This window comes from Phoenix dactylifera, chromosome 3 (assembly GCF_051530095.1).
Source record: "Phoenix dactylifera cultivar Ajwa chromosome 3, Ajwa_hap1_PhDact_Kaust_v1.1, whole genome shotgun sequence".
Taxonomy (NCBI): Eukaryota; Viridiplantae; Streptophyta; class Magnoliopsida; order Arecales; family Arecaceae; genus Phoenix; species Phoenix dactylifera.
In genome coordinates, this window is record NC_143192.1 from 34,470,148 (window position 1) to 34,485,000 (window position 14,853).

General features: G+C 41.7%; 2 protein-coding genes across 2 annotated transcripts; one reads left to right on the top strand and one right to left on the bottom strand.

Moving 5' to 3' along the window:
• The first annotated feature begins 198 nt into the window (after positions 1-198).
• Positions 199-6,383, top strand: SIG2 (RNApolymerase sigma subunit 2). The gene is made up of 7 exons (XM_008807452.6): positions 199-336; positions 667-827; positions 1,951-2,547; positions 3,487-3,717; positions 3,805-3,945; positions 5,604-5,804; positions 5,915-6,383. The coding sequence occupies exons 1-7, from the start codon at positions 249-251 to the stop codon at positions 6,194-6,196; spliced, it is 1,701 nt and encodes a 566-aa protein (XP_008805674.4). The 5' UTR covers positions 199-248; the 3' UTR covers positions 6,197-6,383.
• LOC103718564 (ABC transporter G family member 14-like) lies at positions 6,384-11,407 on the bottom strand. Its single transcript, XM_008807451.6, has 5 exons — positions 10,998-11,407; positions 10,021-10,858; positions 8,064-8,255; positions 7,772-7,950; positions 6,384-7,488 (listed from the first exon to the last, which is right to left on the bottom strand). Exons 1-5 carry the CDS (start codon positions 11,136-11,138, stop codon positions 6,838-6,840), a joined length of 2,001 nt encoding a protein of 666 aa, XP_008805673.4. The 5' UTR covers positions 11,139-11,407; the 3' UTR covers positions 6,384-6,837.
• Between the last annotated feature and the right edge of the window lie 3,446 nt (positions 11,408-14,853).

Genomic DNA, 14,853 nt, shown 5'->3' on the forward strand with positions numbered 1-14,853 from the left:
CCTGTTCCTTATCCGTTTCCTAATCCTTCCGCCTCTCACCCTCACCCCGGCGCGCGCTCTCTCTCTCTCTCTCTCTCTCTCTCTCTCTCGCACGTCAACGAAATAAAAAGCGAAGGAATAAGAACGGAGGATGAAGTTTTGCAGAGCATCATTTTGTCTTCCTTTTCCTCGTATCATCTCCCGCAGTCAGTAAGGCGATCCGAAAAGGGAGAGAGAGAAAGGAGGAGGAGGAGAGAAGAGTCGGGGGGATGGCGTGCCTGGTGCCGCAGTTCAAGTGCCCCTCCATTTCCCCCGACGCCCATTTCAGACCACTCTCCCACCACCCCTCCCTGAACTGTAAGTCGTCTTCCGAAAGCTGATCTCTTGCTAATTCCCAGCGCTTTTATTTATTTTTGAATAGAAAATTCAGAATGGCTCTTTCTTTGTCGCATTATTCATGTGAGTTGGGTGGAAAGCATGACATGATATCCTCTTGGAGTCTGATTAAATTTCTGAATCATGCTCTAAGTTTATCTACAATTGGCATTTTTGTAAAAAAAGAAGAAAGAAAAAGATTGATGGAGATTTAAATGCATGATGGTTTTTAATTTGTGCATTCTATCAATCGTTCAAAGAATTGAGGGACGATGACCATTTTCTGTCTATGTTGAATTTCTGTTTCTGCAGCAAAGGCCAGAGATTCTGTTTGTTTTCGAAGTCCATGTGTTTCAACCCTGACTGCAGCGGTGATTGACATTCAGCGTATACCTTCTTTGGAAGCTCATTCAACCTCCTTAGATGCTACAAGACCCTTGACATATGTAGGAGCCGTTGGTCCACCAATGAAGGTTTGAGTTGACTTTGTCTTTTAAGTATTGTAAAATGTTTTTATGTATGCAAATATGGTATGCCGTATCGGTCCGAATCAGATAGTACGTATTGTACCGATTCAGTACCGGTATCTAGTACGGATGGCGTACAAATACTCGGTACGCCAAAAAAACTCCGTACTATACCAACACTATGCTAGTGTGGCACCGGTACGAGATTCGGTACTGAGATAGCAAACCTTGTATTGCAGAGAATGGATGGTTTTTTTCACAAGGTTGAGTTTTCGTTTTGGTTTGTGGTGGATAAATTCACTCATTTGAATTGATTAATAAAGTCAATAGTGGTTGAGAAAATGATATGTGAAAGACATGCTAGTGAGGGTTTGTATTATGCAATGTTCAGTGGAAAAATTGTAAATTACTTGGCCATAATATGTAAGTAGTTTGAATGGGAAAATAAACCAGTGTGAAGGAAGTAAAATTCAAAATCCGAGAAGAATTCCAAGATGGAAAATTTAAGTAGCCTGATGTGGGGGGAGAAAATTCTCTTCAGTGTTCAATATTGACAGAAGTTTTTCTCATTTATTTCTTCAATGAATAACAATTCTCTTTGACTCAATCTTGTATTGTAGATAATATCATCAAAGGCATGTACATTTTTTAAGCAAATTTAGAGTTTAAAACTCTATCTCCACAATAATAGATTAATTAGGTGTCCACAGCCTGGTTCTGAAATTTATTATTTACAAAGATAGTAGCAAGACAGAATTATTGCTAGATTGCTTTCATATATACACACACACACACATACACATATATATATAAGTTTATGCACCTTTTTTTTGTAAAGCATTGCCTAACTAAGCATGTGTGTGCTTTCCTGTTAACCAAAAGTGATTAAGTAACAAAACTATACAAATAACAGTGCCAAACACTATAAGAAACATATTTTCTTTGCTCTATTCTTCGCATGTCAAAAGACCAGCATATTTTTTCTCTGCCCATGTTTTGTTTGACCCTCTTATTTAAACTCTAACTTGAGGTTATTGGGTTTGGAAAACAACCTATCTTCAGCTCATTTAGGTACAATGTGTACACTTTTTTCTTTATTTATTCATTTTTCCTCGTTCAATTTGTGCAGACCAGTATTGAAGCAACCCTAGCCACAGAAACACTTCTCACAGGTGAAGAGGCAGTTATAGCTGCAGCTGCTGCGGAGGCAGTTGCCCTTGCTAGAGCGGCCGTTGAAGTTGCCAAAGATGCAGCTCAGATTATCGGAAATGATCCATCTGTAAAATTGGAAAAGTCAGAGGATTTTTCATCTGAAGCTGATGCCCTCCGACTCGAGAGGGTCAGACTTACTGAAATGGAATTGATTCGCACCACCAACAATTATACTCCAACTGACACTGAGCCCCATGAGGCCAAAGATCCATCTCAAGGCACAGATGTTTCCAATTTAACACATAAAGAACTTGAGTCCCAACAAATGCAGTACCCTGAAAGCATAGCTGTGAGATCTGGACGTCAAACTGACAGAAAAGCTAGAAGAACAAGGGCGGCAGAGAAGGCTGCTGTTAGTGTTATCCCTGTCAAGTCTGGATCAACTAGCAAGAAAAAGCGCTCAACTTTTCAGGAGGTTGATTATTCAGATCCTTTGCGTTACTTGAGGGGTACAACAAGCACATCAAAGCTTCTCACAGCAGCTGAAGAGCTAGAGTTGTCAGAAGCAATTCAAGTAAGCACTAGTACATTAATAGGTTTATAGTGCATATCTGGTATTCCTCATTTCTTGAGGAATTTTTAATGACTAAAGAAACGATTATAGTGCCATCATTCTGATCATCATGGACCAGCACATACCATTCCAAGCCTGGACCAGCATCCAGAACTGTTCGGTGCCAGTGCAAGCCAAGTGTTGGCATGGAACTAGATCTCATGTCATGTGTGGTGTCAATGCCAGGCTGGCACAGCATCAGCACACATCACTTAAAGCCTTGGATTTTCTCTTTTTTTTTTTATTTCCTTGTACTAACATGCATCACTCTGTCCGTCAATAGTATCTAGAGGGTGGTAGCAGAATTCATTCCCATGAAGTAAGAAAGATTGAGTGCATCGAGAGATCTAAGCAATAGATGGACCAGAATCGTAGTTCTAAATTTAAAATTATTAACATGATCCTCCTTCCATCAATTTTTAGTTATGGATTCTACACCATTTCATTTCCTAAGTCCTCCATAACCAAAGTTTCCTCCAAATTCCTTCGTCCCACTTTCAGCCAAGACTTTGTTTCTCTTCTCCTCCTGTTTTATAACTGGTTAACCTCAAATAGAGAGCCCCTGCTAATTGGACTTGTCCATATTACATAATGTGATAAAGTGAACATGTTGATCATCATATACATTTATTTACCTCTTTCATTCTTCTATATTCTTTGTTGCTCTTAATCTCTTTCCTATGTTCTCATTTCTAGATATTTAATTATGATGGACGTTTGCATAATATTCTCATCTTTATTATGCTTGTCTTATGCTCAAGTTCTCCTCTTACTCAACATTTCAACTAACATTCCATATTGGTCTGTTCCTGGAGGACCATATCCTATCATGTCATATTTGCCAATCAAGCTGCATTTTGGATCCAATTCATGCTTTCTTTTGGGACTGAATGTGAACAGGACATGTTAAAGCTGGAAAGACTCCAACAGGAGCTTGCAGAACGACATGGTGGCCAACCAACCTTTGCTCAATGGGCGGCAGCAGCCGGAGTTGATCAAAGGACACTAAGGAAGCGCTTAAGTTATGGAAGATTTTGCAAGGACAAAATGATCAAGAGTAACATACGACTTGTTATATCTATTGCAAAAAACTATCAGGGTGCAGGAATGAACCTTCAGGATCTTGTTCAGGTGCTTGTGTATTCTGCCTGGGAATGATTGCAAACTTTATGGTTGTGTCCAGCTTCAGTATGTCAATTTTGAGCAATTGTTTTACAGGAAGGATGCCGAGGCCTCGTAAAGGGTGCTGAAAAGTTTGATGCTTCAAAGGGGTTTAAGTTTTCCACGTATGCACATTGGTGGATAAAACAAGCAGTTCGCAGATCTCTTTCAGAGCAATCTAGGACAATTCGCTTGCCAGTAAGTTCTCCTCTGACATTATTCACATGGATTGCAGCATTACCATTACACATTGTTCTTGAAGTTGGATGAATGTAGATAATTCATATTAAAAATTTGATAACTTCTGCATACCATGCACTTAAAAATGGAAAAAAGGAGTAAAAGAAAGGGGAAATGTTTGTATCCTCAAAAGTTAAATAGAGAACAAATATGAATCTACTATTCTGACAAGTCAAAAGATCATCTGGAATGGTAGGACGAAGATCTTTATGGTTTCTTGAAGATTTCAATCAGCTGTTTTGTATCTTGGTTGTTGCCATTTGGAATCTGGATGAACAATGTTGTTCTCCTTCCACTCTTCTGATAAATCCCTATGTATTTATCTATCCAAAATGAGAAAAGGATATGCCTCCTTCATCCTGGGATAGAGGCTTGTCACCTTGTTTTTATCTTTCATTTTATTAGATATATCTTCATTGGGTTCTGAAAAAAACAGCAAGAAGGATCATAAGGAAGCGATTCTGTTACAGCTGTTTGTGCTTTGTAGGCAGCAAAGTGTTATTTGGAGCTGTCCTGGGATTTCTTTCAAAAACAAAGTTGGGAAAACTGCAGGCTCTTTTTACATTCAGCATCTAATTCTGTATGATAAGAGGAAGTGGGCTTTTGGAATGAGTAGAAATAATATAGTGAGACCTCTGAGGCACTAGGCAATGTACAAAGGAAGTATATTTAGGTCCATGGTTCACTTTTGGTTAGATATACCTCTGTTGAAACTCGCTGAGGATAACAGCAAAGGACTTGCAGACCTGTATGCATCATCATTAGAGCAACTTGAGGCATCGCATGATGCTTGAACACAGTTTGCTACTTTTATGGAGCATTAAGTGCTATAAGGATGTTGCATCTCATTAGCCTTGGATTGCGAAATACGTAGGATGTATGGGAGTTGTGACTGCTGTCTTTACTATTTTGTCATGTTTCAGCATGTAAGCAATTGTTGGCCCACATGAAGATGATAGTGCAGCATGAGATGTTACAACTGAAAAAGTAGAACAAAAAGTAGAAGGTTGGTTTTCTTTTCTTTGTTTTTACCAATTTTATTTAGGCTATTAAAAGGAAAGAGATCTGTTTCTTACCAGAGTTTCATGATTTAGCCATGTAAGTCTCAATCCTCAACCCCCTCCCCTGAGTGGGATTAGAGTTATCCTGATTGAGTTCTTGAGTTGTAGGGCCCTTCCAGGATTGAAGGCGATTTAAGAAAATGCTGGAGAGATAACAATAATCTGGACCGAGTTGTTACAAATCTTTGCTGTGATTTTTTTGGGGGGGTGGGGGGTGGGGGGCTAAGTTCAAATTATTTGAGTCACTATCAGCAGTCCAGATCTTCATAATATTCCAAATTCCCCATGTTCCTTGGCAAGCTAATAATTTATCCTCTTAAAGATGCAAGGCAAAGCTAGTCAAACGGTATCCTTTAAAAGATCAAATAGAATAAGACCCAATAAAACTATTCAGTTACATAAATCTAGAGATTGAATTGTGTGCTAAAATTTGAATTTGTTTTCCCTCAATCATGTTTAAATTGGACAACAAGTTGTATGTTATAGAGTTGATTGTCAATTGGTTCTTCATGTATGCATTTCTTTTTCTCTCTCTTGATATTCTGTTTTGAACAGTTCCACATGGTTGAAGCTACATATCGAGTACGGGAGGCTAAAAAGCAGCTTTACAGTGAGAATGGAAGGTATCCTGATTATCAAGAAGTTGCAGAGGCAACAGGGCTGTCAATGAAGAGGCTTAATGCAGTTATGCTAACCCCTAAAGCCCCAAGATCTTTGGACCAGAAGATTGGTATCAACCAAAGCCTAAAGCCTTCGGTCTGTGCATCATCCTTTTTCCTCATCCTCTTGTATATTTTTGAAGATCATTCTTTTTCTGATCTTCTGCTCCAGGTTTTGACTGATGTGTCCTGCTTTTTTTCTTCCAGGAAGTTATAGCAGATCCCGAGGCTGAAACATCAGAAGAAATACTCATAAAGCAATTTAGGAAGCAGGATCTGAATAAGGTGCTGGATACTCTAAATCCAAGGGAAAAGCAAGTGGTCAGATGGAGGTTCGGGCTGGAGGATGGGATGACGAAGACACTGCAAGAAATTGGGGAGTTGATGGGTGTGAGCAGAGAAAGGATTCGGCAGATTGAGTCCAGTGCCTTCAGAAAATTGAAGAACAAGAAGAGGACAAGACATTTGCAGCAGTATGTAATCTCATAAGGTTCCATTCAGCCCCCAAATTCTCAGCTGCCTAGTTCTTTTCTCCTCCACATTTTGTATGTCCAATATTTGGTAGATTTCGAACATGTAGAATCTGTTGTTCAGAGAACTGTAATTCTTTTGCGAAATTTCAAGAATTCATAGCGATTCACCAATTTCAAAAGTCAAAAGTACCTTCAGACTTCTATTTCTGTTTCGAATCATTTCTATCGAGTGGATTTTATTACCAACAAAAACTCTATTATTATGCCTGCCGGAAGCAACAGAAACATTTCTTCCTTAAAAGCTAGTCATCCAGCATTTCTTGTGCCATGATTTCTGATATCAGATTACCTTCATACTTCCTCTATTTATCGATTACAATATCAAAATTTGAACGTAGTTCTGCATGTATTTTCCTCCAAATTTATTGCTTGCTGGTAGATTTTACTCTTAGGCAATTCTCTCATAGGAGGAAGCTCAAAACATTTGATTTATTCGTCATCACTGAGGGCCTCTGGCTCAGTGTTATTCATCAGTTGGAAAAAAGAAAACGAACCTTTGCTCATTGGCTCATCTTGTGGTGTATCTCTTTCTCGAGTCTGGTAGCTGAAAGGGCAATGTGGAGAGCATGCGAGTTGGCCATGGCGACTTCCTCTTCCTCACCCGTGCTGCAGGCGGTGCAAAGCCAGGTAAGCGACCAGCCGGTAGCCCAGGAGCATGAGCGCCATGATGCACACGTCCACCCACATGTGGTTGAGTCCCACTGACTTGATTGCAGGGAACTCCACCACCGGGCACAGGACTCCCGGCGAGCACTCGTAGTAGTCCTCCTCGCTGAACTGCACACCGATGAGGAGCTTGTAGCAGTAGAAGCTGTAACTCAAGTACTTGAGCCAGACGATGAAGGGGGGTATCTGTTGGACGTAGTAACCGCCGGCGATGAGGAAGACCAAGGTGGTGACGGAGGCAAGGGTGGTGGCCTGCTTAACATTCATGAGGAGCGCACCCATGGCCAGGCCGAGGCTCTGGGAGACGAGGACGCTGAAGAGGACGATCAGGAGGGAGAGGATGAAGGATGCGGGATGTGGCTTGAGGCCACCCATCCAGTAAATTATGAGAACGAAGGCGATGGGGAGGGCGAGCTCCATGGGAAGGTCGCCGGCAGTTCGAGCCAAAAAGTAGGAGGAGAGGTGGTACATGCCGGAGGACCGCTCCTTGATCAGTATGGGCCGCTCTTGGGGAAAGGTGAACACAGCATTGTAGAGGGGGAAGAAGCCCCAAAACACCGAGAAGAAGAAGAGCAGTGCCGTCTGTCGGACAAATACATGCAACATGGTGGGTACTTTGTCGGGCTAAGAATTCAAATCTATTTAAATCTAATCATAAGCACACGGCTCGTGGTCAGTCCAAGTGAATCTGTGCGGCAGTATCCACTAGTCCATATAGATTATGGGCCAAATATGCTCTGATACTATTAGTCGCAACTTAGGAGTTCATCCAACAAAGCTAGTCGGAAGGTATTATTTGGGTTTCTTGATCCTGTATAAGTATCTTGTATAAGAAGAAAATGAGGAAGAGATGTGGGTTGGTTACCTTATCCTGGATATGTGATGGTGGGGTGTGCCACCAAAGGAGCCCTCCGAGGGTGGCCACACTCAGGACCTGGAAGATCCTTAGCTTGTTGAAGGCCTCGAACCTTCTCTCCCTGAGCCCCCTCCTCAGCAGCACCCTGAACTGCTCGCACCAACTTGTGCACCATTGCTCCCTCTTGGCTGCATGCATCAGCCACCCCAATCATATAATTAAGCATGTAGACGATGGGATATCATGGTTCTACTACGCATGAGTTCAGTGGCAAAACAAGAATTTTACTTGGAAAGCTCACCAGCAGTGGCTGCATCTCTGGTGTAGCCGTAGTTGGTTGGATCCACACTATAGAGCTCAGCTTTCAATCGGGTGGCGATGTTGCGGTCGTAGGCGGAGATGAGCTCCTCCCTCACGGCCTTCGGCTCCCGTTCCATGCTACCAAGAGCTTCTCCACCCTCAATCGCTTGCTGGGAATCAGGTGGTGCAATCCCTGAACCATGTATCACCATACATTGTCATTCAGTTAGCATTAGATCAAGTAAAATGAATAGTTCTTTAGACCCATGCAGTTGGTCCAACAATTCACTGTGTAACCATGTGTGATGTGTCACACCAACTCTCATAGAAGATAATATAATGAATATGGGTCTCACATATTTTTCTTGTTTAAGTCGGTCTAAATTGGGCTATAGTGTGTGGGGGGTTGGCCATTCAGGCTAAGCATGTGTACCGAAAGGCCAACGGGGCAGCCGACTGGATAGGCTCATATGTGGCTAACCACTCTGGTGAGACCCTATGGCTGGAAGCGGAGGACCTATCCGAAGCACTCCGAGTCTTGTTATTTTTTGACTTTTTTGAGTATATTCGTACTTGCCAAGCATGATGCACCCGCTCCAGCACAAAAAAAAAAAGAGATTAAATTCATTCAAATCTAATCATAACTACTATGATTAGCTTATGATTAACCTAAATGAACATGTGCCGTTGTACCTTTTAGTTCATATAAACTAGGCTGAATTTGATTTGACACTATTTGTCACAATTCAGAATCTCATCTAAAAAAGCTAGCTAAAAGATGTTATTAGAGTTTCTTGCCCAGGACAAGTATTTAAGATCTATCTAATATACAGTTGATATGGAATTAAATATATGCCCGTATAATTCCTCGCATGTGAGCCCGCATTTTATTCGTCTTGTTTGTTCCCGCATAGAAGTGAGAACATGTATTATTAGGGGGGCACGGTCATCATTTTGATGTCGTGCATTTCAAGCCTACCTACTGGGATTCGTATCCGCTGTCAGCTTTGCGCCTAAAGCAACAACATCGCACCCAATCCTTGCTTTTCTTGGGATGTGATGCCATGTTCGCTTACTGAGAGAAGGTGCGGCTTTACAAGTGCGCAACGGATGACGGATATGGTGGCCAAAAAAGGAAATTCTTATGCATGCATCTGAAAGCATCTCTTTCTCTTGTGGTCCATCTTGGCAGTGCCTAATTAACTCTCCCATCCTGCCCTAACCTAGGTGCGTGGTAGCTATTGATATTTTTTCCCGAGAAAAGTTAGACATCTTATCACTTTCACTTAAGATAAAAGAAGAAGGTTATCTTCTACTGATGTTAGTCTTACAATTATATTTTATGAGATATCGTAATCTTCTTGATGGAATATTTCGCTAACCTAAAAATCTTTGACTCTCCTCATCTGTTCCTCTCGGTTCTTTTGCTCTATTCAATCTTTATCATTAGTTCACAAGGCTGGATTAATCCTCTCCATTTTTGTGCAGGGTCTGTTCAATCTCTTATTGTTGTTTGTGCATCGATGTCCTGTCATGGTCAATTACGCATTCGATCTCCACTAATATTCACTTGTGGTGGTTGATAGAACCAAATCGATTCTACCCAAAGAGAAGAGAATCTCCATCTCTTGAGCTCAGATGGCATGGTAAGAAGCGAGCATGAACTAATCCGCCAGGTCAAACCAACGACGATGTTGGAAGTGCATGAGGGGCTCAAGGTCAGCTATCAACCTGAGCCGGGTCCCCACCCGTCCCCAGTTCAACGAGCATTCCCCTAGTGGGCTGCTCGTGGTGCTCCCGCTGGGCCCCCCTCCTTGGGTGCTCCCGTGGGCCCCCACGCTGGAAAGTATGCATACTCCCTCTCTTTCACTCACTCTAGAACTCTAGCGAGCCCCTACCGGTCCGACGGTGGTGGAAAGATGATACAAGTAACGAGCAATGAAGGAAGCGTAGCGTACCGTTGGCGAGGTCGAGGAGGAGGTCGGCGGGGTTGAGGGTGAGCGGCGACGAGAAGCCGATGGAGACGAAGTACTCCAGCGCCGCCGCGGCGCGGCCGTAGTAAATTGGGCTTCCCTCCGCCGACAGCACCACCACCTTGTCGAACATGTGGTACAGCCGGCTTGATGGCTGATGGATCGTCGTCACCACCGTCCTCCCGCCCTCCGTCGCTAGCCGCTTCAGCGTCGTCACGATCCTCGCCGCCGTCGTCGAGTCGAGCCCTGATGTCGGCTCGTCGAGAAGCAACAGGCTCGGGTTGATGAGCATCTCCTGGCCGATGCTGACCCGCCGGCGCTCGCCGCCGGAGACGCCCCGGACGAGGGGCCCGCCGATCATGGTGTGGGCCACCCGGGCCAGGCCCAGCTCGGACATGACCTGGTGGGCCTGGCGGACTTTCTCCGCCCGGTCCAGCGAGCGGGGGAGGCGGAGCAGAGCCGTGAAGGCCAGCGTCTCGGCCACGGTGAGGTGCGGGTACAGCACGTCGTCCTGAGCCACGAAGCCGGTGCGGCGCTTCATGGGGCCGGAGAAGGGGAGACCGTTGTAGGTGATCTTGCCGGAGAGCTTGCCGGAGAGGCGGCGGCCCCCGAAGGCGGTGAGCAGCGTGGTCTTGCCGCTGCCAGAGGGTCCCAGCATGGCGAGGATCTCCCCCGGGCACACCACCCCCGTGATGCCGTTCAATATCATCTTCTCCGCCGGGCCACCTCCGCCGCCGCCGCCGCCTCTGCCGCAGCAACAGCACAGCCCTGGACCTTTGCTGCTGTGGCGACCCACCTTGACCTTGTACACCACCTCCTCAAACTGATAACAGTTATCAGTAGAAATAATTCATCATTGATTATGAACCGTTAAACAATTTATCATAAACTTATCATTTAATATATTATGCAACTATACGAAACCACAGATGCATGCATGCATGCATGCATATTCTTAATACCTTAAGGATGACGGGGAACACCACGCCGGCATGCGGGAGATGACGAGGATTTGAATGAGGGGTTGGACATGCGACGACGGTCGTGTTGACTGCAGGCTCATTTGGATCGCCTCCGCCGCGTTCGGGCTCGTGAGGTGGCATGGTTCTGTCAGTTCCGGTGGCCCGGCGATACCGTGGTGGTGGATGAGAAAGAGGAAGAGGAACAGGTCTTGTTCTAGTGGGATATGGTGGTTCGGAGCTGGAGTTTTTAGCTGGGAAGAGTGCATAATACAATCTCTTATATACATGGGAGAGATGGAGAGAGGGGGACCTACCAATTTGCTTAGTTGCACTAACTTTCGCATCAGGGAGGCAAGCATGCTTAGCCAACACTTTTTTTGGGTATGTATGGAAGATGATGAAGTACAACAATATACGTGTTATATGGGAGTTGGCTTGGCGTGGGTCTGTGTGGTTAATGAATTGGAATGAGTGTGTGAGGACAGGGCCACTTGGAGGGAGTATTGTGATGTGAGGATTATGCAAGGATGGCCCATGTTTCAACCTTGTCTGTGATTAATTGACCTCCCAAATGGGGTAGAATAACAATGATTAAGTGTAGAGTGAAAGGGTTAAATCCGTATATGTCATAATCATGATCAACAGGCCTTGTTCCAACAATTGTGGGGATACTATATGTTAACTTATGGGTGGCAAATATCGATCCAAACCTGACCCAACCGATCCTATATTCGGGTTTGGATCAAGATCTTTTTAGTTAGGGTTGGGTATTGGCCGGATTTTCTGACTCGAATTTTAAATGAGTCAAGCATGGGTCATCCGACTCAAGTCTTAAAGGTAGAGTTTTATTTGAAACAATATAGTATAGGTTGCGAGATTGATTTTTTCGGGTATCAATTATTCAAAATAATTTCAAAATTAGCTGATAAGAATTATAAATATTAGATTTGATGTGTTGACTTATATTTATTAATGATTGAGTCCTACAAAATATACTAGTTTGGCATCAAACTAGTGACAAGAAATGACCCATGGTTATGTGTTGAGAGGTCTTCACCTGATGTCGGGTCTGGTTAGGTATCGCTCAAGATTTGGTATATTGTTTTTCTTACTAAACTTACGTGAACCCAATCTTATTCAACTCATTGTTCCCTCCTATGCTAACCAATGATTGTACCATATTGATCTCCTGATTTTCAACTTCACACAACTTGATGGGTAATAATTGGAGGTGTAAATATTTGGAGATTTTTATCTACTAAACCGCAAAACCTTTGGTCATGAATAATTTTTAACATTTAAAAAGATATTTCTTGCTGATGTAGATTATCATAGTTCTTTGAGAAAAGGTATTGGAGCCCTTAGTTCTGCTTTCTGCTACTTATTGTTGAGGATTTTAATTCGTACCATCATGGGCACTGCTATTTACTACCAACAATAGCACTAGTTACATATATTATATCCATTTTTTTAAAATAATATTTATATAAGATGGATTTTGCTCCTCTCTTGAGGAGAGATTATCAATTCGTATCGACTCCAAAAACAATAGCAAGACATTTATATCAAAAAGTCACACTATGGATATATTGTTATTTATACCATTAAAAATACTTAGAAACTAAAAATCACGTATCTTAGTGTTATCTAACCTATACATCAAATAGATATAAAAACGAGTGTTAAAATGATATGAGACTATGGTTTGTTATGAATTGAATAACAAAATCAATTGATTTTCACTTTATATATATATTTTAGCATGTGTGGATCATGATCAATAATGTGAAATTTCAATTTAAATACTTTATTATATCTTTTAGCATACCAGCACAATGAAAAGACTTTGTTTTTATGTCCAAGTGATGTATAGATTTGAGACTACCAAATACATGATTTTTTTATTTTTTGGTATTTACTGATATAGATCATGATCAATCATATAGACTCTGATTTGAATGTCTCGTTATTGATTTTGGAGTTAAGAGAAGTAGATGCCCTTTTCTCCCTTGCTGTGTGTAGTCTATCACCCTCTCCCCACACACGAGCGTACACATACATGTACACACATATATACATATACTTGTGCTAAACTTACATGATTTTAACAATACCTGTCTTGGATTGGAGAATTTTATCTTCTAATAATATAATATAGAAAGATATTATTTGAGCTGTAGATTACATAAGGAGGGAGCCACTGGATAATCATGCTGAACCTCAAAATGCTTCTACGTTTTGGAGTGGAATTCTTAACATTAGAGATGCTTTTAAATGTTGTATCACTTCTCTCTTGGCAATGGTAATTTGATTAGATTCTGGATTGGCAGGTGGGTAGATTCTTTTCATCTCATGGACCTTTTTCCCCTAATATTTTTAAGTTATATCATGATAAATTAATTCATGTTTAGTCTGAGTTATTTGGAACTTAGGAAAGATAGATTTTGAACTTCAGAAGGAAAATTGACATTCAATTTCTTTCATGATTTCTATCTCTAATATTGGATACTTTTGATCCTTTCTCACCTTCTACCTCCTCTAATAAGACTTTTTGGAAGTTAAATTGATCTATAGTTCTCTCAGTACACTCATTTTACAAGTTTGTAAACTCTAATAGAGTCTCTAATTTAGGTACTGATCACTTCTAGATCTCTAGTGCTCCTGATAAAGCCATAATTTTCTGTTGAGTGCTACTTGGCAGCAACACTCCATTCACCACTCATAGCACCAGTCCCCTATGGCAATTGGTGATTGGTGCTGTAAACAAGGGTCAAATACGTGCTAGGTGATTCTCGGGTGTAATGTTAGTTGGACCAATTCTACTGTTGAGTTGGTGGACCAGTCCAACCATGAGGCAACATGCACAAACGGACATATATCACACTCTTTTCTTTTTCGTTCGTCACTGTGTATGTTGCTTCGTGATTGAACTGGTTTACCAGCTAGAAGGTGGACCTGGTCAAACCAATAACCACTCAGATTCCTAGGTACCAACCTGCCGATCACCTTATGCTAGTGCTATGTGCGGGGAATGGAGCGGTGCTATCAATAACAAGATTTGACAACTGATAATCTAGCCAAGAGGGGCTGGCCTTCATCCATTAGTTTTCTTTGTTAATGTGAACATGACATGCTTCCTATCTTCTTTTGGACTGCACATTTTCAAAGGTTTTATGGGATTCTTCCTCAAAACATATTCTCGTTTGGACTTCATGGATTGATCTCTTTGCTCCAAGCTCATTAGTGAAGGTTGATTTTATTATCTAGTTAGCAAGGAACGGTCTCTGGCATCAAGCACTGCTATTTCAAGTGGCATGCTACTGCTTCCTTCAAAATGTTCCAAAAGCTAATGTAATTTAAGAATCCTTTTCCTTTCAGATTTCTGTTGTTATAATGAACACTTTAATTGCTTTAATATTTGTTCCTTAACTCATGAAATGAATCATGAAAAAACCCATTTTTCTTCCTTAAAAAAAAAGAAATGCATATATACAACCACATGTATAATATGTAAATTTAAATATTTATTTTGTTATATTATCAACACTTGGGGCTAGCAAGCCTTCTCACAATTTTTGTTCATTCTTTTACATAACTGGTTAAGGAATGCAGCATAAGTACTTACCAATAAGCATGACCATTCAGTCTTTTAGTTTGTCTTTATTGCTTAAGATGTTATGTTGCTCTCATATTATTATATTAACTGTTTTTTTGTTGTTGTTTTTTTTTTGAGAAATATGTTGGGGAATGCCGGTATCTAGGTTTGTCTTTCCAGGAGTAGGGGGTTATTAATCAGCTGGTGAAGTTTTTTGAGAATTATTTCAGGCAAAATTGCTGAATAATTCCAGCTACATTT

Excerpts from the sequence above, each read along its gene's own strand:
- SIG2 (XM_008807452.6), top strand. The coding sequence starts at position 249 with ATGGCGTGCCTGGTGCCGCAGTTCAAGTGCCCCTCCATTTCCCCCGAC. Across the intron at positions 3,718-3,804 it reads ACCTTCAGGATCTTGTTCAG|GAAGGATGCCGAGGCCTCGT; the intron begins GTGCTTGTGTAT and ends ATTGTTTTACAG. Across the intron at positions 3,946-5,603 it reads CTAGGACAATTCGCTTGCCA|TTCCACATGGTTGAAGCTAC; the intron begins GTAAGTTCTCCT and ends TGTTTTGAACAG.
- LOC103718564 (XM_008807451.6), bottom strand. The coding sequence starts at position 11,138 with ATGCCACCTCACGAGCCCGAACGCGGCGGAGGCGATCCAAATGAGCCT. Across the intron at positions 10,859-10,997 it reads TGTTCCCCGTCATCCTTAAG|TTTGAGGAGGTGGTGTACAA; the intron begins GTATTAAGAATA and ends AACTGTTATCAG. Across the intron at positions 8,256-10,020 it reads CCTCCTCGACCTCGCCAACG|GGATTGCACCACCTGATTCC; the intron begins GTACGCTACGCT and ends TACATGGTTCAG.